This window comes from Notothenia coriiceps, unplaced genomic scaffold (genome assembly GCF_000735185.1).
Source record: "Notothenia coriiceps isolate Sejong01 unplaced genomic scaffold, NC01 NC01_scaffold00005353, whole genome shotgun sequence".
In the NCBI taxonomy this organism is placed as follows: domain Eukaryota; kingdom Metazoa; phylum Chordata; class Actinopteri; order Perciformes; family Nototheniidae; genus Notothenia; species Notothenia coriiceps.
The window spans coordinates 513-28,080 of record NW_011338054.1 but is presented as its reverse complement, the minus strand read 5'-3'; the positions used below and the strand labels follow the sequence as shown (position 1 = coordinate 28,080).

The following is a 27,568-nucleotide window of genomic DNA, read 5'->3' as shown; positions in this document are numbered from 1 at the left end:
CTTTCGCCCCGACGTAAAGTTTACAAATGAGTTCATTCTCATCCCTTTCATGAATCGTCAGCTATCATTTGTTATTCCCACCCTGGTTTCTACTTCTGACATACAGGTACAATTCTCATATTCCCCCCCCCATCCCCCATACTAACTATACAAAACCCTACCTATTGTAACTAGTAATTTACAAGAGTTGCGATACCATTTCCACGCTCGAACTCATAAAAACATCACCTGGACCATTACAATCGAGGTCCACCTCTCGATCTTTTTTCCCAACCCCAAACGCACAAGACTAAATTTTGACTACTATAAAGTGTAGTCTATTAGGTCTTAGAATTTCCATTGATCTTCTACTTTATCCTTACTTTACATCATTTTATTGGAGTTAACATGTCATGAACTCATCCCTTAATAAGATCAATCGAAGAGGGTGAAGACGGACACCCATGTTTACAATTTGATTGTTATCTGTCAACATGCTCTCAGTCATCTCACTGTACTTTTCCCTTTTTGGTGGGTTTTCGTGGTGAATCTAGATCAAGAAACAAATCACAATATATAAATAGAGACCAATGACTAATATAATTATTAATAAACATTGTAGTATTGTCCGCTATTGAATTCAAAATGTAATACATATAATATACAGCCTATAGAGGAAGGGATATATATTGTACGATAATAGTAGAGAAAGTATAGACCCTTTAGAGAGAGAGAGACTGTTACCAAAGAAGGAAGAGAACTTAGAGCTAGGCAACAAATATAGATAAGAAAAAAGAACGTCTAGTCTCCTTCACATAATTTAAGCATGAGGACATGGGACAGAGAGAGAGAACTACTATATAAGGGACGAAATATAGAGTTCACAGAAGGAGAGAACGTAACAACACTTGTCTACGAATAGAACAAATCAAATGACCACAGAACATCTCATCCAATCCACCACTCCTAAACCTATCTAACCTACCAATACCCGCCACAACAACAACTACGACGAAAGAAGAAGAGAAAGTCGAGGACCTAAACTAGAACTAACGGATTAATCTGTCAGAGCCTAATCGTCGAATGGTCAGCGAAGGTGTAGCCAGAGAAGGAGAAAACACTAATCTGTAGCTAGCACTATCCTCACAGAGACATATGAATCAATCACCAAACCTCCGAGCCCGTTGTTCAATTGTAATCTAAGTCCACGTCGAATTTATGTAGTGATATCATATTGCGTCGTCCTATACACCCAGGCAAGCGGTGCAACATGAAGACCATACTCGAGAGTATGAGTGAGAATAAAATTTAAGTATTCGGTAATGAGTTATAATGTAATTATTTCCTCTCATTGAACTACAGTATCATATGGTAGGAATAAATCAAACACGGTTTTTATGGTTTAGATCATGGGTGTCCATACTCTATTTTTTCATTACTGTTTTACGTACGCATTTAGTTAATCACTACGCTTACCCATAACGTGACATATGTGAGTTATTACGACGACGGAAAGGAGGAGAACTCTAAAGCCGCCCGTCGGTTCAGACCGAGATCGTTGTTCTCTGTCATTCCCGTTCACACTCTTAACACCACCCTCTACACTATTAGCTCATTTCAGCAATAGTGCTTGTGTAGGAATAGTAAGGGACGTCGTACACGTGCAGGAAAAGATACTGTGACTCAGTGTGAATCATGGAATTCTGTTCCAATACATAAACAGGATGCTTTGAGGTCTAAGGGTTCTGTTAAAGATGGTGAACCGTTTTGTGCAGCTTGTATATTATTGAGTGTCTATTCGTTGAGGTAGGGCACTACTTCTTAGGAACTGATCTAAATTCTAAATCTACGTAGCAGACACCTAGATATGTTGATACTTCTGAGTCCTCTTGACAGATCGTTTAAATCAATGTACAATATATTACTTCTAAATGTGGCTCGCCACAGCTGTTTGACAAAGATAAGTCATCGTGTCCAGGAGGGTCCCGACGCGACGGAGGTACACTAACTTCAACACCCCTCCCCTGTGTAAATTTCCTGAATGTATATTAGTGAGGCTGGTCATATGTTAAACACCTGATCCGCGTTTATACGTTTGTTCGGAACTAAGTGTTATTTGTATAGACCACACAATCACGTAGAATTGCTTCACAAACCTACTCACAACCCTTCCTAAACTATGGAACACAAGAAGACTCGGTGTCAGTGGGTAGCAGTAGCTACTGACGCGTGACGAAAGCGGCCATAATGTTGTGACCTAACCCTCCCATATCCTTTTGACCGACAGAGTGTATCGCTCTCCGCCCGGAGGTGTTGGGCTGGGGGGGTTGTGTAGCATGTCCGCTCGCTGTCTGGCTCTCGTGCTCACTGTCCTAAATCAAAACATGGTTTCCTAGGGTATTTAGTTGCGTGAACAAAGTGAAACTTGAGATCGCTACTCGGGTCGTCACACTTGCCGTGTTCCTCATTCAGGAAACCCACTTCATCTATGTCGACACTAACAGCCCGGCCCCCACGCCACCCACCCAACGCCCAAAAAAAAGATAGTAACCCATGTCCATATATTTTTTCTGGGGTAGTAGATTTAAAGTTTAGGGCTATCACTATGGGCAGCAACGCTGTAAATATTGACAAATAAATCCAGGAAAATGGCACAAATGAAAACTGGTAGTGGCCTGGCTGGATGCATAATTCCCGGCCTGACTTATTGTCCCAGTCCGGCCCAGCCCAAATGGACCAATCCCGGAGCACCTCACACACCAGGATCCCTTGGCTAACTCACAGGGAGTCCAATTGACTTGCATAGAGCTCCCTGAACGCTGGTAATAGACAAGTTGGGATGGCGGAGAAATGCTCTCCGCAGACCCATTCTCACAGCGTTATAAACCTTTTTCTTACTCAATATCAAGCCACACTTATTGTTTTTACTTCGGCTGTGAGTGTTTGTGTGTGCTCAGGATTAGTTTCGCTGTGTCTCGCTATCGCCGACCCGCTCCTCGCAGCAGCGAGCCTCGCAATGTCCCGACCAATCAGAGTACACTGGGCTCACAGGGAGGGGGGGCTCCGGAGCTCCAACAAGCCGTTTAGGACAGAGAGTGAATACACATACTTTACAGAGATGCTATATGAGAGACCAATGTGATTTTGGAAAATTGCACAATTTAAATCTATTCTAGACTAGTAGACCTCAATAATGGAAATATGATCAGTAGAAATGGCCATGACATGGGACCTTTAACAAAGAGGGCGTAACACAAAACGTACGCTAACTATTCAATAAGTTAGTACTGTTCCGACAAAGGCATTGAGCCAAATTAAGACAAGTACGAGACATTCCCTTCTGTCCTAATCACATACCTGGTCTAAGCACAGAGATGCACACTTTAAATGAGGTAATCTGCATTTTGTGGCACAATGACGTCTGAGATTTTAAAAGATGCGTGACCGACAGATATCCAGATGTCTGACTTTCAAAGGTGTCGACAAACATTTAGGACTGGACGGACTGGTCGGTGACATGCTGTGCTGCCATGTCACGTTCACCATTCTGAAGCCGGTATATAAGATTCCACGCTTAACCGTTAAATCCATCACTTCACTGCCGCCTCTTTATCCTGGGATAATAAGGTAAGACAATCCACTTTAAAGTGTAGTGATGCAGGTATAGAAATAATGCAAATATGCAGCTCAAAACCTATCCCCATCGTTTTAAATGTATATTAAGTCCTATTGTATCCATGTTATTTTATAATTGATTGTCATTCAGGTGAAGGGTTGTGTGACTCCCCAAAGATGTTCAGGACATTTAGCAACTTGTGGATTTGGGAAATCTTACAAAAAAATAAGTAGTTGAACTCCAACCTACAGACATTTTCATATTCTATAGAGTGCTTATCTTGTTTTGGAACGTTAAAGATATGAAGTGTGTGCGTCATAACAGCAATGTGTCCCTCTTATGCATGTTCAGTTTACTGCATTATACTTGACTGTATGCACTTCCATTTCCTTGACCACTTTTTCTTTCCTAGAAACTTCAACAGCTTTACATTGTGTGTCATTCCCAGTAATGTAATACTGCACCTGCTTATTGGAATCAAGTTTTGGAAATGCAACTTTGAAATGTACAATTTATAAGTTCACAATCTATGTCACTGTTCTCTCAGATTTAAAATAGTCAAAATAAAAACATTTTACGGAATGAACTTCACCAAATAAATGATGTCTTAATATGTATTTAAATCCCCATAATAGGGTGGAAAAAGGTTGTCTAAATAAATATATCCACAAAACATTAAAATAGTCTGAACAGAGTTTAACATCTCTAATGAGGACATGAAGTAGTAAGAGGTAAAGGACAGAACATGACAACATGTTTACAGGCACTACATGGATTTCACCACATTGTTATCAATTTCTTACTAGAAGCTGAAATCATGTCTGAAAAGACGGTTGTGACCCAGCCCAGGCCCTACATCATGAACAGTGGATCTGGCCAGTGGACCTCCGACATCTGTGACTGCTTGGACGACCTGCCTCAATGTGAGAGCAGTTTGTCAGATAAAATGGGTTAAACTATTCTTAAACTGCTTTGAAAAATATTCAGACTTGTTCGCGCAACAGTATATAACATAAAGAAACTTAAATGTTCCAAAAATGTGTTTTGATTTGACCTCAGTGACTAAGAGAACATTGAAATTTGCACTTTACACCTTTGAGCATTATGTAATTTCTTTTTTTTAGGTTGTCTCGCCTTTTGGTGTTTACCCTGCTTCGAATGTAAGACAGCACATGAGGCCGGGGAGTGTGTATGTTTACCTCTGCTGGATGGTTTTGGATTGATCCCTCCTATAGGCACCTCCCTCAGAGTGTCAATACGTCAACGACATGGCATTGAGGTACACACGCCATGCTAATCTTTTTACTATTCCAACTTCAATGGCATCGGCAATTTTATGGCTATGCAAATCCCATTACAAGTCCAGTCTTGCAAGCTGTTCAGCAAAAATACAGACACATGGTTCCCAAAAAAGGCATAGCTGTCAAAACTATTAAGCAGTGTGGTGTGGAACAAACCAGCATTTAAAGGGTTAAAATGCTATGAAAATGTACAGTGTGGATATTCAGAAGTGCAGGGCGAAGTTGGTTTAAGATTTAATGGGAAATTGGAAAGTAACAATATATAGTGTCAAGGCAGATTTCACTCAGATGTTTTAGTACTTTCTTGTTAAGGGATGCATAAAGGTTAGAGTTAGTATCCGGAAAGATATTTACTGGTAGCTGTAGTGTCCTGGAAATAAATTTCGGACCCCAAAATCAATTGTCCCCAATGTTCAATGTTCAGTGAATGTTCAGTTTGCAACTGACTTGGATGGATCTATGGCCATTTTTTAACTTTTGTTCAAAACTATGGTCTAAACTAAGACACCTAAACAACTTATGGATGTAATACAAATATTCTTAATCCCCAGAAGATGAATCATACTGGCTTTTTTGTATTTTGTCTAAGCTATTGATTGAATTACAAATACATTTGTTACACACATTAAAATCCTCCTCATTAGAATTGTAATATATGTTGTGATCCCCTGACATTTAAATCAATATGTTGTAGTTCGTCTAATAACTTGGTTTATAATTAAATATTTGCAAAATGAATGACATTACTGCCAACCGAAGCTATGGCGCTAATTAGCGTATGTTAGCACGCTAACATTCTAAACTTAAATGGAAAACATTAGCTGGTTAAAGTCAGCCTTGTGACTGCATTGGCACTGAGCACGTTGATGTTAGCATTTAGCTCAATGTTCACTTACATTGTAGTTATATTGTAGAATATATTGTAATTTGCAGTTTAAGTTTTCATAGTTATAGCTACTGTAAATGCATTCATAATTATTTATTACACATGCTTTGTATTTGAATTATGTCAAAGTTTTGCATGATATGTGCAATAAAACTCTGTTTAAAGTTTAGTTGTGAGTCTGTGTGCTCTATCCAATGCAAACCATGCCTTGGAGTGGTGCCAATATCAGGTAAGTGCATATCAAAATAATATTTAAATAAAACCAATGTTGTAACAGAGACCATTGCAAAACAATAGGCCTGTATATGAAGAGGATTATAGATGGAATCCAACCCTGTCCCCTCAAAATTACGTTCCCACAGAACTAAACTGCATTTTAGCTAAAAACGTATTTCCTCCCACATTACGTTTTTTTAACTAGTAACTCAAATACGTTTATTGTCTTGCTTTCCTACAGTTCGAACAATCTTGCTGGCCTCTGCTATTATTATTATTAGGATACTATACGTTTATACAAAGAGAAAATAATGTTACGATCTCACGTTTTCTGGCCACAGTAGGTGCTTTAGGATGTTACACCCGGAAGTAAGTATTCTCTCTAATGTCGATCGTTTTTTAAGTGATATCTGCAGTACTCATCAACTCACCAGATTATCCTTGTTAATTACACAACATTGATTGGTTTAAATTGTGTACAATGCCTTTGTGTTTTTCCCCTTCGATTCGGAGAAACAAATAGTTTTTTCGGAGGCAAATATATGTAGAAAATAAATGCCAAATATATGTAGAAAATAAACGTATTTGAGTTTCGTCCAAAACAAACGTAATGTGGGAGGAAATACGTTTCTAGCTAAAGGTAATCGAGAATGCAATTTAGTTCTGTGGGAATGTAATTTTCAGGAGACAGGGTTGATGGAATGATGTGCACGCATGAGTTTGCTAGTTGTTTTTGATTTATGGTGATGTTGAGCTTGTGAGTAAATGGCATGTCATGAGGATTGAAATGAGCCGTATCACGACGCAGAACAATTGAAGGAAGGAAAGGTTTTGAACCAGCAATCGTTCCAGGAGCTTTGTTCAGATATATGGGCTTGGGGTCAACCTTGAAAGGTGTAATGAATGTAAAAGGACTCCCGTGAGAAAACAACTTTAGTAATGGGTGTTTTTTATTCTCAGGCCTTCTTATTTTGTAAACACGTGTTGATAGCAACCACTCAATTTCCATGTGAGCTATACTGGAGCATATGAGTTCTACAGTTACGGCCAAAAGCCCGTTTTTTTTAGGTCACAGTGACCTTAAATGTTGATCTTTTACAACCAACATTACAGAAATGTTCTCTAGGCAATCGTGAGATACCAAGTTTACCCAAAAATTGAATGAAACATTTCAAAACGGTAAATCTTTATGCACATTATCAAATCAAATGTAATAACTGTCAATCAAGTTTGAGGGTTGTGGGTTGCCCTTTTTCAGTGTGCAATAATAATTAGAACGATTTGAGGTGAAGTGAAGTCTTGTTTTTTGTACGATACTGCCCTCGCTATATGCAATCTTCCCAACAATAAAGAAGCTGTTACTGCTTCTCAGATAAGACCAGTTGTAATTATAAACCCATTTGAACCTTTGATATATGCTGTGGGCCAGTCGCCACATGGTGTTTGTCCCGGTTTGCACTATACCTCTATCGCAACAAATTCCAGGTGATATTGGCCTGCGAAAAAATGTAATTATTGCGGCAAGATGCACATTATTGCTGCCTATTTTCCGCAATACGTCTGCTTGTCTTCACCTCTGCTGTTACCTCGAGCAGATTGTTCCCTGGCTCAGGTTTGTATAAGTCCACAGAGGCAGAGGAGTGGAGGGAAAGGCTGCAACTCGCTGATATGACTGTTGAATAGTGACTCGTGCTGTTATTGTAATCACCAGTGCTTACTTTATTTTCCCTCCGCTGCCTGACCTTGCTGCTTCCTCCTTCCCTCGTTCCCTGCCACTCCCGTCTCACACACACGTCTTCCCTTTTTCCCCCCAAAGCTGCGTCAACAATCGGATTGAAAACGCTGTGCATTTAACTAACTGTTTACCCTTTTAACAGGCTGTCTAAGTTTTTTATGTGAAGTATAAAACAGGAACATGAAACATTAGACAAATGCTGGATAACTCAAATTACAAAGTGAAGTTATATGCAATATCCTTCTTGTTTATATCATGCTTTTATGTCATCCACAATTGCACAGACCTTTGAGATTAACCAATAACCCACATTCTGGACTTAGACCTGGTAGAGTCGTTTCATCATAACACAGGGTAATAGTGTGTGAAGGTGCAGTTATCACATAGTATCCTGGCTCACTGAGGACCTGAGCTCATGCCACACTCTTGGATTTTGAGACAACAAAAACCAGGTGAGGCATTAGATTAACTTTACATTTCAACAACTGAACATTTAACTGAACATCTGTTATGCTGTTGGACTGTGGACTATGTTTTTGATACAGGACAATATACTATTCCAACAGTATGAACAGTAACAAAAACTATGTAATATGCGTTCTGTAAATCTCACCACAAGTGGGTTCGAAAACTAAAGGCTCACTTTGATCCAAGTTGTGTTCATGTCTAATCTATGCAATATCATAATGCCCATATGTGTAAGTGTTTCAGTGTACTGTGCGTCGTTGGAAAATGCAGAAAATGATATATGTCATTATGACAAGTCCACTTTTAGCTGTAATTAAGACCCAATGCCTGCATTTTTAATAATAATCAAGGTAGCTTAACACTTGACCGTTTACCAACCAGCTGATGAGGAGTTATTGTTAGGGCTACTAAGCTATAGTATTTCAAAGTAGAGGAAAATTGGTATTTACATCTCACTTATCAGTCTGTATAAGGTCCACATTGGTGCATAAAGACCCTTGTGCACCTGTATAAGAACAAGCTAAAGATAGCCCACAGCTAGCAAAAGCACTAGACCACATGGTGAGTGGCAGTAAGGAATAAGAGACATACATTGATGGATCCAAAAAGATACAATTTGATCCTTCAGTGATATGTTTGCTGAACTTCTTTGCATTTTCATTGTCAGTTTTATGGTAACTCATTGCAGAGGACATTGAACTCAATAATGAAGATAACCTTTTGACCCCCCCCTTTCTCTTGTGGTGCTGGATATCCCCTGCTCCCCACAATGACTTGGCAAGCATTTTGCTTGCGTTCCAGTAAATCAGAACTTCACATTTAAGCTACATATTTCTGCTACCTTCAACCACTGTTGAATTGTACCACAATTGACAGACTAGCACATATAAGACATGCCGTTTTCTTTTGTTTGTCATATTTATGTTTGGATGGACCTGTGCTTCTACTGAGTTTAATAATTATCTTTATTTCTGTCTGTTGTTTCTCCAAGGAAATGTCCAGCATGATTGCTATAATCCTGTCAGGAATCTTCTTCCTGTTGCTCAGTCCCACTTGTAGTGGCAGCAAAATCCTAGTAGTGCCCGTTGATGGCAGCCACTGGATCAACATGGAGGTGATACTCCGAGAACTGCACTCCAGAGGCCACGAAATCACCGTGTTGCGCTCTGCTAAGAGCTGGTTCATCCCTAGCACCTCCCCAATTTTTAATTCTATTAATGTGACCATGTTGCAAGATGAATCAGATTTGGACTACTACAATAAAATGCTACTAAATGTTATGGAACGTCGCAGGATGCCAACTTTTTTACGCAGCTTCTACCAACAACACTTGATCACATCCATGTTGTCACAAGGCCATGAGATCCTTTCCAGAGCCTCTGCTACAATGTTAGATGACCCTGTTTTTATGAAGAAAATGCAAGATGCCAAGTTTGACTTAATGTTAACAGATCCCGCTCTGACTACAGGGGTTATTCTGGGTAGTTACCTCAAGCTGCCAATGGTTTTCAATGTGCGCTGGATTAACAATGGGGAGGGCCATTTAACCATGGCTCCCTCTCCTGTCTCCTATGTCCCCGTGTCAGGAAGTGAACTTGGCGATCAGATGGACTTCCTGGACAGAACCAAGAACATGTTGCATTATATCTATAGTTCAGTAGAACAGCACTTTTTCATCAATCCTTACTACTCAGATCTGTTCCAGAGGCATTTCCCTCCCGGAACCGACTTACTGTCTTTAGAGCTTGCAGCCGATATGTGGCTCATGAGGACTGATTTTGTCTTTGAGTTCCCACGACCTACCATGCCCAACGTAGTCTACATTGGAGGGTTCCAGTGCAAAAAGCCCCGACCCCTCTCTGATGAGCTGGAGGCCTTTATGCAGAGCTCTGGGGAGCATGGGGTGGTGGTCATGTCTCTGGGGACGCTGGTGTCAGCACTGCATCGCGAGGCCACAGAGGCCATCGCCGCTGCTTTTGCTCAACTACCTCAGAAGGTGGTGTGGAGGTTTATTGGTGAAAAGCCGTCATCCTTGGGGAACAACACCCTGCTGGTGAATTGGCTGCCTCAGAGAGACCTCCTGGGTCACCCCAAAACTCGTGCCTTTGTAGCCCACGGCGGCACCAACGGCATGTATGAAGCCATTTACCACGGCGTTCCCGTTCTGGGCCTGCCCCTCCTCTTTGACCAGTTTGACAACGTACTCCGGCTGAAGGTACGTGGGGCAGCTAGGGTGTTGGAGGCCAATTCACTCACCAAAAAAAACTTCCTAGAGGCTATAACAGACATTCTAGAGACTCCCTCATACCGTGAGAACATACAGCGTCTCTCACGGCTACACCACGATCAGCCAATGTCCCCCATGGACACCGCCATTTTTTGGATTGAGTACGTGATCAGGAATAAAGGAGCCGCCCATTTGCAGTCAGTAGGTTTTAGTCTGCCTTGGTATACCTACTTCAGCCTGGATGTGGCTCTTTTATTAATGGCTCTCATTGCAGCCTTTGTCTGGGCTTCAGTCTCTGTGTGTAAGATTCTCTGCTGTCGAACGTCCAGGAGGAAGACAAAGGCAGAGTAACTGATTGTAACAGGAAACACATACAGTATATATATAATCTGATATAAACTGTTGTATATCACATCAATCATATTACTCATATTTATCAGGATTTCACAGACAGATTAGGTGACAGCTTCCATCTGACTACTGTGAGTTTAGCATCAGTTACACATTCCTGTGTGACACAAACTATTTGCACAAAAAGGAACTTGCTCACATGGACTGTTGAGACGAATCTTCAAGAAAAGACACTGGAACACTATATTATGCTATTTCTACTAAACGTAGAGCAATATCTGTACAGTGCTCCTACCTTGCTGAATAAATGCATGTTATTACAAACACTGCAATGTATTTCATGTGCTCATATACCAAATTAGCATCAATATAATATGTGCATTTTGTCATCGTTCTATAAATGTAAAAATGTATGAATGCTATACTGTACATTTAAACATTTTGTAAAGGAAAACACACTTGAGTCTTATCATGAAATCACTTCCACACACACCACACACACCACACACGAGATTGGGGTCTACACAATTGTTTTTGAAAAAGCTACTTTTGGAAAAGGAACTAAATACCAGGTCAAGCAAGGACCCGAGCACTGAGGAGAAAGAATACTCACTGGTATTCTTTAACTATTGCACACCATATACTTGTCACTAAACTATAGCAGAGATGAAGATGTTTCACCGTGATATAGTCAAAATAATACAAGCCTGTTGTTGAGTGATTTGGCTAAATGGGGTTGTTTTTCCGAGAAAAGGTTAGAAAAGTCTAAGAGGTGATAACTTGTCATGTATAAAGGGTTGCATAATAGCATATAGATTGTGCCCAGAGCCATCTTCGCTTTCATACAGCTTTCTGTAGGACTGTAGTAAATACATGAAGAAAATTACTTGAAGCTTTAGAAATGATAATATAAGTTATAGCTTTTCTTTGGCAACTATTAGAGAAGTGCTCTGACAGGTGAGCTCGACATTTCCTATATCTTCATAAAGCAAATACAAAAATAAATATGTTGTGGGGGGGGGTTAGAAGGATGAAGCAATAAGGTTCTCAGTTTTTTCACTGTGGCGTCCTGTTTGATATTTGTTATGCAGAACTCTGACTATAAAATTGACTCTCTTTGCCTAGTACTTCAGTTTGTTGGTGGTCAATGCTGGTGAAGTTCATATGACAATGGCTTCTTCCCTATATTTCTATATGCATATTGTATATACAATGCCCTATGCCATGAAAAGATGAACATGGAGTAGAAAACATCCTGCAACCAGCTTGGTCTAGAAGCAACTTATATTATGTCTCCCAGCTGAGGCCTTTTTTAAAGACACTTCCCCTGTAGTTGAGTGCGCAACATACAGCTGTTATCTGTCTCTTCATCCCAATGTGGTCTAAACAGGTCGCAGAGGCCTTAGCGCAATGCTCTCAATTAAATATGGGAAGTCATGTCTAAGAGTACTGCTTAGTTACAATTTTGGATTATTCAATTAATCAGAGATTGGTGACATTTTAAAGGTAACAAAGTGAGTGATTACACCCTCCTCCCTTTAGAACCACAGGGTAAAAATACTGCCTAGCTCCCATTGTCTCAACATAGCCATTCTTACCTAAAACAATTTCAATTGTGTAGAATTGTTTTTGTTCTAGTTGTGCGTGAGCAAAGTTCACCCTGGTTAAATTTAAACCCACTCACTGTCCATAAATTCACCACTCATTCACTTTTACGAGAATAAATGTTTTTGTTCTAGCAGGCTGTTTTTTGCTCTATTTCTGTGGTCTTAATCTCGTCCGTCAATCAACTCTCCTGCAAGATGCACAAGATAAACATGAAAAACTGAACTTTATACAGGAAAATAAATGAAGACAGCATAGCAGAAGAGTTAATGTGTTTGATGGCACATAGCCAGCGAACGACAATCTAAAGGGCATTAGTGGACGCCGTACATCAGTTCCTTTCCTCACAGCTTATGTCCACCTTAATCATCCTGTTTGGAATAAAATAACTGAGACATGGAGAGCGAGAGAGTATATGTTTTTGTTCTGGGGCAGAAAGGCGTGCTCCTGCCTCAGGATGTTGCTTTTAAAGCTGAAGAAGTAGGTTTCCTGTGGAGGAAACGATCACAGAATAGACTTGGTCCAGACACCGTGTTCCCAGCATTTCTTGATCAAGGTCACCCAGCTGCAGATCAGGCAGCAAGCTTTTAGGGAACTAAAGAGGTGAGTGAAAAGCCTTTGTTGGAATTGCACGGTTTAGCTGCTCATGCTGCTGCTGATTTGAGAATGCTCTCTTCTATCTGCAGGTGTTTTATCCCCTGATGGATCCTGGATGCTTTGGAGAATGATTTACTGATACCACGTAAGCTGACCTTTTCCACAGGAGAATGCATTCATGAAAAGTATGCAATTGGCACATACCACATGCAACTGAGACTTTAGCTAGAGCAAATGAATGGGTATTTCTACACCAACTCATCATCCATGTCTGAGTAAGGTCAACTCCAGTTTCCTATGTCAGGTCCTTGACCAACAAAGACATGTCCAACGACAGCTGCGACCTCCCGTTAAACACGGACACATTTGGCCTGACCTGTATCTACGGCCTGATCTTCTCTTTGGGTCTCCCGAGCAACTTGCTATCTCTATGGGGACTGTACCACCTGGGTCGTTCAGGCGGAGGAGGCTGCCAACTGGTCTACATCCTCAACCTGTTGCTGTCAGACCTCCTGCAGCTGCTCACCCTGCCACTCTGGATCCTTTATCTCCAAGGTGGGCACCAATGGCCCTATGGCCAGCTGACCTGCGAGCTGGTGGGATACGTGTTTTACGTAAACGTCTACGCCAGCGTCATGTTCCTGTGCCTGATAGCGCTGGACCGCTGCCTGGCCATCGTGTACCCGTTGAGCAGCCGCAGGATACGGACTGTTAGGGTGGCAGCGGTGTCCGGCGTGGTGGTTTGGACCCTGACCTTTCTGTACTGTCTGAGCGGGTTGCTCCCGTCAGTGTTTGACTCTGACAAACTGCTGTGTCTGGAGAAGTACCCCGTCAGCCCCAGATACGCCCACTTCAAGATCACCACCATGGCCCTGGGCTTCATGCTGCCATGTGCTATACTTGGGTGGGTAAACCCTATGTTTTTTAATGTTGTGTTTCAAAACCTGTTCACGTAAATGCTTTGTGGTCAAAAGAGTTGACCGTTTTCAAAGCACAAGAACTTCTTGGTGTCTGCACAGTTCAAGTGGTCAAATCTGTGCTTCATCAAAAGGGAAGCCAACTATTTATCATCTTCAAATTGTATTAATACCATAAAAAGTAGTTTCAACTGAAATGAAAACTGATACAATTAACCCAAACCCTAACCCTAACCCAAACCCTAACTCGTTTTAGGCAATTGGTACGCTACATGTAGTCTACAAAGTATTTTTAAACATCATCCGAGGCCTGTCCCATGTCTCACCTGCACCACCTCTCGGCTTGGGTTTTAAACACTTTAGGGACACTTGGGTTGACTTAACTTTAAAAAATGGTCCCTCCCTGTGTGCCTACTAACCCGTGTGTATTTTATATTTTACATATTTGTTTTATATTTTACATATTTTATATTTTATACCTTATTATATTTCATAGTTCTATATATTATGTTTTATATATTTTATACTTTATTCTATCTTGTAACATTTGGGTTGATGTGATTTTTATTACCAGTACTTTTTTTAAAGCACTTATTTCACTAAGCACTTTTATGTATTTATTTATCATGAATTTGTTCACACAAATTTTATCAGCATGCCGATTTTAAACAAAGTCAACCTCTGTACTTTGAGCCTTACTTACTTACCAGGTCTTTTACCAGATGTTGTGGGACACAACCTCGGACACACCACCGGGGGACACGCTCTGTGCTTCAGCGCTGGTCTCTTCTATCACTTTTATTGCATTTTCTTTATTTCATAAAAAAAAATTAACACAGACCAAACATGGCTTTTATAAGGTTGTATCGGTTTTATTACAGGAGTTTTTAAATAAGTTTTTAAACAAACATATTTATCCGAGAGCCCGTGCACCACGCTGTGCTCCTGGAGCACCGCACGTTCCCCAAGACCCTAACCCTAACTTGTTTTAGGCAATTGGTACAATGTCCATGGGGAACATAGAATCATTTTGTGAATTCTAAGTCTTTTAATATGCAACTCTGCTTCCCTTTAGCTACACATCAGCCCACATTGGGGTGACACTCCGACGATCTCCTTCCCTGTCTGACCATGAGCGGCACAAAATCGTGGGCATCCTAATCGTGATCACCATCAACTTCATTGTTGTGTTTGGACCCTATCACCTCGTGGGCGGATACAGATTTGTATCCTTTCTGCTGACAGATGAGCCATGTGGATTTGAGCGGTCCATATTCCTTGTCTATCGTCTGTGCTACGGTCTGACCAGCCTCAACACCCTGCTGGATCCCCTCTTCTACATCTTCCTGTGCCCTGATGCCCGGCTAGAGCTGCAGAGATCCCTGCCCTGTTTGGGAAGGGGGCAAAACTCCCGCAAAAAGATTATCCTCAGTACCAGAGCTCAACCGGACAACAAGATAGAGACTGCAACTGGACATAATAATCTTCTAGGAGTATAGCTTGGATTCAACTATAGAGCTGACTCAAAGCAAGTGTGCCATCCAGTGGAAGAGCATGATCACAGTGATGTTACTTTTTAATTTAGTCTTTTTTTATTCAGTTCAGTTAAGAGTTTCAAATCCAGTCTTTTGTGATTTTCCATAGCCATTGTCACCTTACATTAAACATATAAGGCCATAATAAATACAGTTTCTGATTAATCTATGAACTACGTTGGCTTTCTAGCCAGTGTATGGAAATAGACCAAAGCAGTCATTTCACCTATTTGTTACTGTCATTTAAACAACGAATACATATTCATGCTTTGTGACTTGTTTAGGCTCAGGCCTTTCAAAAAAAGAATTGGTGTGAAGCACTACGGAAACACGAGCATGGCTGTGGGTATATCATTACAAGATCTGTCTTTTCTCTTTTTTATTTATGTTTATATGTCAAAGCATTAAAACAAAGGAATTACATGTGCAGAATGCAATAATGGACAATTAAGATATATTTTCCTTATTATAAACACAATTTGCAAATTTATGAAAATAAGAAGAGCATAGTCTAACTCTAAAGTGTTGCTTGTCTCATTTCCTGCTGCTACTGATAACATCTAGCAGGAGACACGTTATGTTTCCGTGACCCATAGTACAAACCGTTTTTACAAAGTGAGAAAGTGATACAAATTAACATATTTATTAAGCATTCAAGTAAAAATAAGAAAATCATTCAGAACCCTGTATGTAATTGTGGAGGTTAAGAAATGCCCTATAATCACAAGTGTAAGTATTCAGTACTGACTGTAGAGTAATGCTTAATAAATCCTTATACTTTCAGTATTATAAAGATGCATTTATCAGTCAGATAAGACTAAAAGTTTGAACAAATTGTTCACACACTTGAAGTACCATGCATTTTTAGACTAAAAGCCAGTATTTATAAATTGTTAAATATAGCAGTGTATGTTGCCATTGCATACAAATACATCTACAAAAACTTGGTAGAAAGCATTGAGGACGGATTGAATGATTTACAATGTAAAAGCACATGTTACACTTCTTATAATGTAAATTGCAACATCACTTAATCAGAACAACAACAGTCCAATGGATTTGACTATACCTTTTGAAAAATAATGATAATTTAATCAGCACTTTCTGCTGATTTTTCAAAATAAAAGCCTGCCAAGAGCAGAAGCATTTATACCAACTAAGCTTCCAGTTCAATTGGTTAATTGCATTTCAATTTAATGATGATCTATTGATATTTATTTGATTTATTATGGGTATTTGTTCATTATTCATTAACTTTTCATTTAATTCCATTGTCATGACTTGTGAATAAATGTCAGTATTTGTGGTAAAATAAAACCTGCTTGCTATTCATCTCGACAAGGCTAGCTAAAAAAATACGTTTCTAGATTATGTTTTAATTTGATACATTTGTGCAAAAGTATCGACTGTAGTTTAACCTTGACAAAAAAAAAGCTATCCAAGTGGAAGTTACGTAATTAGGCCTCGACTTGAGGTGAAAGGAAACTGTATTACCAGCGGAAGTTTGGTGAGTATAAAGGACTCTTTTGTTGTACTGACGAGAGTGATGCTTTCTAATGAAAGTGGTTAACAATTAAGAGGTATAAGAAACAGCATCAAAAGGAATTTTTAACTATAGCACACGAAAAACAACAAATAAAAGGCCTGTCTATAGGACTCATTAAAAAAAGTTAGAAAAACGAGTAGGGCAACTATAAGAACATTTACGGTACACTTTCAGACTGTTCTGGGCAGTTTAGCAGGATTCCAATTCTACTCCGTGATCCTCTGCTTTCAGACACAAGGCTGTAAGAGCATTCGGCTTCAACACAATCTCGGTGGTGCTGATGGAGGTGCGAGCGGTGCTGCGGCGTCGGGCCAGTTCTGCCAGATCCTCAGCCAGAACATTCTCCATCACCGCGCTCAGAGAGTGTCTAATCTTCTTGCATAGGTCAGGGCAGCTGAACACATACAGGATCGGATTGAGGACACTGTTAAGGAAGCCGATGGTTGCTGAAATTGGGAGGGCCCTGCCTGCGAATATCTGCGCAGGATGCCCAGTGGGTGCCATCACCTCTACGATGATGAAGATATGGTACGGAGCCCAGCAGAGGACGAAGCTAACCACTACGGCAATGACCAGCCGAACAAAACGGAAAGGACGTCGGGAGCCTCTGCGCACCAAGCCGATGTTGACGGCAGTATAGCTCAGGATGATGATCAGTAAAGGGATCAGGAAGGACAGAAAGAGCCTCATAAAGGCCAAGGCCTCCTTGCGCTGATTACACAAATGTACAAGATCAAAAGGTTCAGCAGGTAGGAGTCGAGCGAAATTGTAGTAACACAGGATCTTGCCGTTAGGGAGGGCATAGGTGTCACGGAATATGTAGAAGGGAACCGTGAAGAGCACAGCCAAGGCCCAAATCACCCCACAGACATTCCCCACGAGCTGGACGTTCCTGTAGTTCTGCGCCCAGACCGGTCTCAGCACAACCAGGCAGCGGTCCATAGAAATGGCCGCCAGCAGGAAGCCACTGACAAACATGTTGAGGAAGAACATGGCGGAATGGATGCGGCAGAAGGTCGCGCCCAATGTCCAGGTGTTTCCGCGGGCCATGTAGAGGGTGAAGAAGGGTAGACAGGCGGTGGCCAGCAGGTCGGAGGCTGCCAGGTTCAGGATCCAGATGCTGATGACAGAGCGGCGGACCTGGAAGCCCACTACTCCGAGGATGAGGGCGTTCTCTATGATGCCGATGGAAGAGAACAAGCCATGGAGCGAAATGGTGAACATGTTCAAAGAGGTCATCGAGGACGTTTGGTTTGATAGGGTAAGAAGGCTGAGGTTTGCATCCTGGCTGACAGGACAGTGCATCTTGAAGGAAAATGTCTTTTGTCTGTTTTGATGAGCTGATGTCCTTTAGCTTGGGCTTTTGACTTCACACTGGTGATCTAAAACAGAGAGAGAGACATTATGAGACTGAGAGGTTATAGGGAAGTCTGAGCTCTTGGAGACTTAGTTCAAGGTAGTTCTATAAGAATACATTATCAGTTTAATTGAGTTGCGAAATCAGTTGAAGTTGCTCCTGACAAGAGAAGTATGCATTCTCCAACGCAGCAGTTTTTCAGTTTCAGTTTTATACATTTACATATGCTTCTCTAACACAATCAGAGGTGAGAGGAACTTGAATGTGTGAAGTTTTGCAGCTGGCTGTTGCATGCAAATGAGGTTTCATTTGAATCGGTTGTGAAACCTATAAAATGACTCCTGTATGTAATCAAAGGTTAATCAACAATCCATTAAGGCTTTATTGATGAGTAATAAGAGTTTAATTAGAAAGGTATTTTTGTTGTTACTTTAAAATCAAAGCTGAACTTATAGCATTATTACTTGGATTGCATTAATACATTATTAATTAAATATATATTTATGTTAAAATAATATAACCAAACAAACAGCAAAACAAAATTAAAATATAAAATAAACAAGTGCACTCTAACCATCAGACGGGCATCCATGTTTTCTTGGAAAACTATAAATTCACTTTTTATGTGTGAATCTTAAGTTGAAGAGATACCTTTTTTCCCTGTTTAAACCTTCTTGTGTTTGCAGTCTGTGTTGCATCTGTATTTCTTTGCATTCTTATCTTTTCTATTGCCCACATCTAGGGATGGGTATCATCTGAAATTGATCGATTCCGATTCTGCTTATTGATTCCGGTTATTATCGATTCCCCGTTTCGATTCCAAAATTGTAAAAGAAAGAGTTCAAATGTTTAGATACCAAAAATATCTTTATTCTTTTATTTACAAATAAAACAATACATGCAATACAAATGTATTAGCTTTGCTTTATTTATCGGGTAGTGACAGCCACTACCCGATCTGCAGCTCTGCCCGATCTGCAGTGCGCATGTGCGAGATGGTCCGCCATATTGGACAACTCCGGACGGCAACCCAAGTAGGACAACATTGACACAGTGGCTTTTGGCAAAGCTCAAAAATAAAACGAGAGAGAGATGAGTTATTGTTATTACAACGTGACTTCACTATTATTTAACAACTCTTTTTATTGGGTTCTTTTATTTGTGGTTAAGTACATTGTCAGAATAAGTGAGAAATGGATTTAACTTCTGTTAGACTAAATCTAAACAAATCAAATCACACGCTGCTGTTCCATTGACATCGTCACGCTACTACAGGTCCTTACAGATAGGCTAGCTACGTAGCCTTAGCCTACGTCCATGCAGATATGTAGGCTTTGTTTGCAATACTAAAGGGTTAGTCTACCGCGTTTAGGAACCGTTAATCAGAACCGAAAATAGTGTACTTTTTATGGGTACCCGGCAGAGTCCTGCACGAGTCTGATTTTCAAGACCCGCTCCCGCCCCGCACCCGCGACGTGCAAAACCGAACCCGCCCCGCTACACGCACATATTGCCAATTAGTTCCGCAACCCGACCCGACCCTTCGGCACAAGATCCGCAACCCGACCCGAACCCACATATCCTATGAGCAGTGAAAACGTGCAATTATTAACACACGCAGTTGCATTTGTCTCAAAAAGCGTGGGATGTTGGTTATTTTCTCCATCTAGGATGACACCACAAGCCTCCTAGACGTTGGATTTTGCTCTTGAGGAAGTGTTATTGAAAATGCTGTATTCTCCGCAAAAGAGCTTCACCTCAGCCATTTCAAATGTGGCACGCTCAGCAGCAGATTGATGCGCTGAAGAGGTTATGATTATGCGCGGTCCCGCGGGGGAGAGGTCTGAGGATTTAGACACTAAAGTTTACTAAATTATTATAATTTTAATATATTTATTATGCAACACCCACGACTCGACCCGCATCATCTTTGTTTTACCCAGAACCGAACCCGGAAAAAAGCTGACTCTGGTACCCGGTACCCAGCATTTTCTTATCGGTTCTCATCCAACCGAGTTTCGGTTCCCAACCCTACCCACATCCTCCCCCAGATCCTGTTAAATGTACCTGTTAGTCTTTGTAATCGGATCATATAACACAACATGCAAAGATTTATGACATATAAAGCAATACACTCAAACATCATTTCTGATATAGCCTACTCTTATTTTAGGTTGCTAAGCATGGTCTGTATGTAATATCCAGTTAAACACAGTCTTCACATTGAAAAAAAAAAGTGTAATGGTGAAAACACATTACACTAACTACTTAGTGGTTTCTGCTACTGACTCAAACTCTGCAAATGCGGGGAAAAAACAAGCATTGCAAAGAGAATTTAAAGTTTGTCATTATATTTTTAAATTGTCCTTTGTCTATAAGAAAGAATCAAGCATTTGCAATGTTCATCCATTTGACATCACTCTTTCGAGACACTAAGGCTTCTCCCTTTCCCCTTGTGTTGAGATTTTCCTGCATTTAAAAAAAAAATTCTTACCTATTCCGTCTCTGGCAGGTCCGATGAGATCTCTTTCATGTTGTCTTACTACATGACACAGCACCCAGCACTGGCCTCATGGGCGTACATGTACAGTAATAGGAAGTCACAAACCTCAAAAGGAACCTAAAGTTCTTAGAAGATGGGGAAGTGTGAAAACAACTTAATTTGAATCAACCTCTAAGAGTCTGGTGTTTTTTATAAATGAAGCGCTGTGGTCTCTAAGAAAACTGATGAAGAAACAGTTTTATTTAGTTTATTTGATTTTCAGCCTCATAAAAGTGTACTACCAAAATCACCTAAATGACATGATGTAAGAGCAACAAAGGATTCTACTGTGAATAGAACACACTGACCTAGATATGCTAAAATAACAGGAAAGAAACACAATTGTGATCATACGGCACATATTGAAGATTAAACAATTACCGTCTATAAATAGTTAGGAATTAACATAGCAAGGTATCAAAAGCGTTAGATCAGGGGTGGGGAACCTCCGGCATCCGGGCCGTATACGGCCCGCGAGACCATTTGGTACGGCCCTCGAGGTGATTTATAAACACACGCAAAAAAGAAAAAAATTCAAGAAATCTAGACCACAAAATAATTAAACAAGCTTGTTTTTCCTGGCCAAGGTCAGGGTCNCGGCTTCAACACCAGCATATTTTGAAGGAGGAAAAAAGATTAGGGTGCGTTTGATTTAGCTGATTACGCTCGGATGGTTTATGATAGTACATAGTCTATACAGGGGTGGGGAACCTCCGGCATCCGGGCCGTATACGGCCCGCGAGACCATTTGGTACGGCCCTCGAGGTGATTTATAAACACACGCAAAAAAGAAAAAAATTCAAGAAATCTAGACCACAAAATAATTAAACAAGCTTGTTTTTCCTGGCCAAGGTCAGGGTCCTTGAACACAACACGAGCCTAACGTGTCATCACGTGGTATATGTCTCGTCTGACAGGAGTGTAGTTCTAACGGAGAGCACCAGAACGCTGCTCCGGGCCGGGACTTCACAAATTGCAATACCCATAAGGAGCTGTACACATGCCGCAGTTTTTGCGTGGCTGTGCCTTTAGTTGAAAGCCCAGTGGCGATCTGTTCATCTGTCATACTGATCATACAGTTAATAACTTTGTTGTTATTAGCATCTGGTTAGCTAGCTATGCTAACGAATATAAGAAGCTTTTTCTCCAACCAGTGAGGTAAAGGCACATCTTTATATGATCATTATAGTTATAGAAAAATAAGAGAATAAAGTAAACAGGTATACAATACTAATATGACAGTAAAAAAAAGTTGTTATTAATAAACAAGAATACCGTTTAAAAGGGAAGTGATTTGTAAAATATCCATAAAGAAAAAAATCTGCTTGCAGTTCTGTTTCATATGGGTGTTGAGAGATGTATATAGATCTCTTCATGTTGCTCTCAAAGTGCACCAGATTGATGCTTTTAACTTCAACATTTAAAAAAAATCTTCCTGGTGGTGCATGCCCCCAAACCCCCCGAGATGAGGTTAGATCCGCCCCCCCCCACCACTTAAATCATGTCCACATGGATATGAAATTAAATACATTTGCACACATCTTGTGTCCATATCTTTCTGTTTTGGTGGTCATGCCACGGTTTATGAATGCGCGGGTCATGGTCAAATATCTGGATTAAGAGGTTGCTTTTTCTTTGCACAGCATGAAAGAAAGGCGAAATGAATGGGCTGTGATTTGAGTTTTTTAAGCAGACGTTGAGTTCAATAATTTGTACGGCCCTCGAAGGATGTTGTAAAAATTGAAATGGCCCTTGAGAGGAAAAAGGTTCCCCACCCCTGCGTTAGATAATACTTTTCTTTTTCTATTTCTCATAATTTGGGTTCAGGAACGGCATGTCAAATATAGCTTTATACTGTACAGCAAATGTGTAAAGTCATAATTTAATTTTGTATAGTTGGGACGTCAACTTCAAGTGTTGGTCAAAGATGAAGAGAGAGCACGGTTTATGACAACAGATGGTAATAGAAGCAGGATCTTTTCAGAGTGGTTCATTTTTCTTAAACGTGTTACCTAAATAACACATTTTTAGTTCCATCTTTCAAAGTTGTTTACAATCTTAGATTTAGTGTTTTGCAATATTACGTAAACTCATTTTTTTAACCTTCCCATTATCAAAAACATAATCTTCTTAGCAACGAAATATAGAGAAGTAAAAAGTAGAAGAAAGCGGAAATACTCATTCGTTAAAAATGTATACGTGCATGACTTGTCTAAATGTACTCAGTTACTGTCAACCACTGAGGTTAACACACTCACTTTTAAAAGTATCAATCTATTCTAAATAAATCTTGCTATGACGAAGAGTTGACACTTCTGTGAAATTATAATTAAAGCAGACCGTTTGAAATAAAAATCTGGTCTTACATACCTTGATCTAACATGCCAGAGGCTGTTCACCCTGTGTGTATAATGAATCTGGATTTTATTTTTACAAGATATAAGTAATTATAAGATTAACTATATTAGGAGTTGTCTATAGTGCTCTTACACACATTGTTAACATACTGTAATGCTCAATACCCAAAGGCAAGCAAAGCAGAAGTTACCAAACATAAGAGCGAGAGAAGCTGTCGCATGATGAAACACGAGAAAACATGTGCCAATCATTCCTTTACAACGTTACCAACAAATACACCCATCAGGCTTCATTGTGTTGCATTCAAGGTTTACACTGACATCTGCTGACCCACCGGGGTATTGATACAGTTCTCCTTTTTCTAGGCTTCCTCATTGAGAAAAGCATCAAAGCTATTGCGTGCATTTTCACATCCTCTTGCTCTCTCCTATTCTGTTTCTTTTTTTCTTGTCTCATTTCTTTCTAAGTACGTGATACAGACTTGTTTATATGGTGATCGAGCCAGTTACAAACCCACACGCTCTTCTGCTTTTTGTCCCCTGATGTCTGTTGTTAGGTGTCTGTGTGTGTGAGATAAAGGAAAGAGACTTGACATGCTACTTAGTCATTGATAGTACAAACAAAAACATCTCTCTGTTGTTTTTGTAATGTGGAAACATGCAATTTATTAATTCAGTTGATTCCACATGCCACCAAGGGGTTGGCCTTGGCAATAAAGAGCAAAATTATAGAGGGGAAAAATCACATTCCTGAGCAAATTTGGAAAACTGGCAGTGGCGACTGGTCATTAGGGACAGGTATAGCCCCACCTAGTGTCAGCAGAAAGTCATTCAAATAATAACTCCTAAAAAATGCAAATAGATGCAAAAAAAAATCTTAAAATATATTTTAAGATCATGTTTAATCATCTGATTCGTCTGTACATTGCTGTTTTAGTCTATGTTCTTATAATTAGTGTCTACAGTGTGCCTATTGAGCCGTTTTGAGCGACGTGGGTCAAGCACCGATCTAGCCCCTCTCTCTCACTGTCTCAGTGAATGGGTGCTGTATTTTTCTATTCAATGTGTGCAGCAAAAAAATAATCACCATAGGGGCACTGTCCTGACATACCTACCAAACATCATCTCATAATTCAGAGAGCTGATTGGCTGTAAGTATGTGTGCCGCGAAAATATCATAACCATGGATAGCCTACAGCTATTTGTTTACATGTTTAAAAAAGCACCAGAAGCTTATATATACACATCTAAGTTGTTCGTGACCCTCCACTTTTGTACATACTGAAAACTGGGGATATTGTACAAAAAAAGAATAATAATAAATGAATCTATCCGTTTCAGATACTCATAACTGACAATGTGTCACAACAAACCTACAACTGAACCACTTTTCAAGCTAGATATCAAAAACAATATGGACATGGGGTCTTTGAATGCAACTTCAAAACCTAATTTCTGTAATTGTAAGGTAGTCAAAATATAGGGAAGAGTGAGTGCATATCCAGGTCACACAAAATATTTAAGGAAGAAAGAAAAGGGATGACTACATATTTGGTAATTACAAAAATGACGTGGAGTTCCTCAAGGCTCTGTTCTCTGCAGTATGAAGTCTCATTTCATGCACAAAACTGGCAAATTAGTGCACCAGCCTGATGCCCCTTATACATCTAAAAGACATCAAAACCACAGTGTGACATATTTAGCCGAAAAGGAAAGATGTTCTAAAAGGATTGGCTGTTAGCAAGGGTTAACGGACTAATAATAATAACAATCGAAGCGCTTTCACTTCCGTTAGAAGAAGTATTGACAACCACAATTCTGCAATACCTGGGTCACTCAAACGCGCCTTTTTTCCGCTGACGGCGTTACAATTTCACCTCGACACTTTTACTGAAACCTCCATCACACTGGAAGAGTCTGAACAACGGAGCGTAAAGGATGTTCAAGATTTATGTGCTCTTAGTTACACTCTTCAGAGCCTGTAAGTGTTTTTTTAGTGAATCTTACATTTTGAAATTGTGATGCATGAGATTTTTAAATGTGTTTAAAGTGACACATTAAATGGTAATTAACTGTCTGTATTTCAGATGGCGCTCTGCTCTATGCTGAACCCGGACAAAATGTGACTTTGAAGTGTTTCTATACCTCCATTGACAACAACTTGTGTTGGTACAAGCAGGTACCAGGGAGGCAACCTAGAATGATATCCTCTGTCTACATACATGCAAGGAACAGCAATATATTTTACAACGAGTGTAAAGACGACCAACGCTTTGCAGTTCACACTGGATTAATGTTCTACCATCTGAACATTTCTAATGTCCAGGACTCGGATTCAGCTATATACTACTGTGGAAAAATCAGTGGCGTAGTCACTGAATTTGACAACGGAACTTTTTTGGTTTTGAAAGGTATTTTGTTTCTGATTAAGGACAGTAAACAACTTTTTTTCTGTGTCCTCAATTTCATAACCCTTTCTGTCAATTTCAATATTTCAGAGTCCAGTCTCAGGTATTTACTCCAGCAGCCGGAGTCCGACTCTGTGAAGCCTGGAGGCTCTGTTACTCTGAACTGCACGGTGCACACTGGAACCAATGACACAGAACAAAGTGTTTACTGGTTCAAAAAGGAGAATACAACAAACTCCAAACATGTTGGAACTATGTACATCCACACAAACGGCAGCAGTCAGTGTGTGCAGAGCCTGGGGTCCGAGTTTCCTGCGTGGAGCTGTGTGCACAGTTTATCAAAGCAGAATGTAAGCCTGTCTGACGCTGGGACGTATTACTGTGCTGTGGCTTTATGTGGAGAGATAATCTTCGGGAAAGGAACAAGACTGGAGGTTGGAGGTGAGCGCCATTTAAAAAAAATATTAGTCAAAGCCATTTCTTTTTACATTTTTTATTATTTTATGTTTTACAGAGAAACGACAAGACATCTTCCCTCTCTTGGTGCATTGTGTGGTTGCAGCTCTGATTGTGTCTGTTATCTTGAACATCATCGTAATCGGTATCCTATGCAAAGTGTCAAGGAGAGAAAACCTTCCTTCTGGAGGTACATTTTATTATTATTCAGTTTTTCATTTTGTCTGTTGTCAGAAAAAAAAGAGGAAAGATTTTTGCTGAATATCTAAAATGACTTAAGTATATTTTCTTAGTTTTATCCAGCCACGCAGATATTTTTGGTGTTTTCCCTGGTTTTGAGGTATCCGTTTTGAGGCATTTGTCTCTAAGAATTGTATTTGTGTTGTTCATAGTATTTAAAAAATAACGTATCTATTTTTCAACTAGTTCAATAGTAATACTGTCAATTTGTAGGGGTACAAGAAAAAAAAGTTAGTTAAATATATATTTTTCAGAAATAATGTAAAATTGTCATTGGATAATCCACACACCTCATCATTTAGGTCAAGGGTCCAATTAATTACATTGTTTGGAGTGTAATGACTATAACATTTGATTTTTTTATTACAGGGGTGTCTCCCCCCCACACTTCGGTCGCAGAATACACTCCTAACATTGAGGTAAGCTCTAAAGATCTTCCAAACATCGATCATATTTCATTATAAACCGCCACATTCCATAACTATAAAGGTATAGTGTATCTGTTTTCTATAATTGAGTTCCTTATTGTCTACAGAATCAGGAATCTAAAGATTTGGAGTACGAAGCTCTGGATTTCAAAACGATGCGAAGCAAGAGCAAAAGAAAGAGAAGCACAGAGGATGAGACGGTTTACTCTACAGTAAGACTGTCAGACCTAAAGTGACCACACTTTCTACACCTTTCACCGACTCCTGCCATCATGGATTTTATTACATTTTACAAGATCAACTTTTGTGTTTTAAACATTTTTTAAATCCTGTTTATTCATTACTGTGAAGTTTAAAGTGTCCTCATAACCCTAACCTATATCCCTAGCCCTCTTATATGTATCAGGAATTAAAATGAAATAAGTAAAAATATCATTATTTCTTTTTTAAATGCAGTGGATTCAATTGTTTTCTTTATTTTCTCTTTTTGTAAATAAACGTTTTTATTACCACTTTACTTGTATGCATTTGATATTGTATAACCATTGATGGGAAAATACTGAATGTGCTCTTCTAATATCAGAGTAGCACATGATAACCAAGGCCCTAACTGTGTACGTAACCGGATGTATGATTACCTAGAAGAGCGTCAGGACTGTTTTAGGCATATGATAGCTATGTGATTAACATGATGATTCAGCCTCTATGGAGATAGACATATGACTGACATGTGTATTGCTTACGCAGGACTTAACTAATCAGAAATAAGGCTCAGTATACTGCTTTGAACCAGTATACCTC

General features: G+C 39.8%; 4 protein-coding genes across 5 annotated transcripts; 3 read left to right on the top strand and 1 right to left on the bottom strand.

Annotated features, from left to right (window-relative positions):
- Positions 1–8,100: 8,100 nt before the first annotated feature.
- LOC104942885 (UDP-glucuronosyltransferase 2C1) lies at positions 8,101–11,103 on the top strand. 2 transcript variants are annotated; one of them, XM_074112250.1, is made up of 2 exons: positions 8,101–8,185; positions 9,193–11,103. In XM_074112250.1, exon 2 carries the CDS (start codon positions 9,196–9,198, stop codon positions 10,777–10,779), a length of 1,584 nt encoding a protein of 527 aa, XP_073968351.1. In that variant the 5' UTR covers positions 8,101–8,185; positions 9,193–9,195; the 3' UTR covers positions 10,780–11,103. The 2 variants fall into 2 exon arrangements, with proteins under 2 accessions (XP_073968351.1, XP_073968352.1); XM_074112251.1 differs by having other exon boundaries at positions 8,126–8,185; positions 9,183–11,103.
- A 1,765-nt stretch (positions 11,104–12,868) lies between these two features.
- Positions 12,869–16,652, top strand: LOC104942883 (G-protein coupled receptor 4). Its single transcript, XM_010768189.1, has 3 exons — positions 12,869–12,987; positions 13,071–13,885; positions 14,974–16,652. The coding sequence occupies exons 2-3, from the start codon at positions 13,305–13,307 to the stop codon at positions 15,395–15,397; spliced, it is 1,005 nt and encodes a 334-aa protein (XP_010766491.1). The 5' UTR covers positions 12,869–12,987; positions 13,071–13,304; the 3' UTR covers positions 15,398–16,652.
- LOC104942884 (prostaglandin D2 receptor 2) lies at positions 15,798–20,885 on the bottom strand. Its single transcript, XM_010768191.1, has 2 exons — positions 20,831–20,885; positions 15,798–18,361 (listed from the first exon to the last, which is right to left on the bottom strand). Exon 2 carries the CDS (start codon positions 18,282–18,284, stop codon positions 17,169–17,171), a length of 1,116 nt encoding a protein of 371 aa, XP_010766493.1. The 5' UTR covers positions 18,285–18,361; positions 20,831–20,885; the 3' UTR covers positions 15,798–17,168.
- Positions 20,886–25,173: 4,288 nt separating this feature from the next.
- On the top strand, positions 25,174–27,163 carry LOC104942887 (uncharacterized). The gene is made up of 7 exons (XM_010768193.1): positions 25,174–25,216; positions 25,323–25,414; positions 25,562–25,646; positions 25,734–26,084; positions 26,158–26,289; positions 26,709–26,758; positions 26,875–27,163. Exons 1-7 carry the CDS (start codon positions 25,174–25,176, stop codon positions 27,001–27,003), a joined length of 882 nt encoding a protein of 293 aa, XP_010766495.1. The 3' UTR covers positions 27,004–27,163.
- The last annotated feature ends 405 nt before the right edge of the window (positions 27,164–27,568 follow it).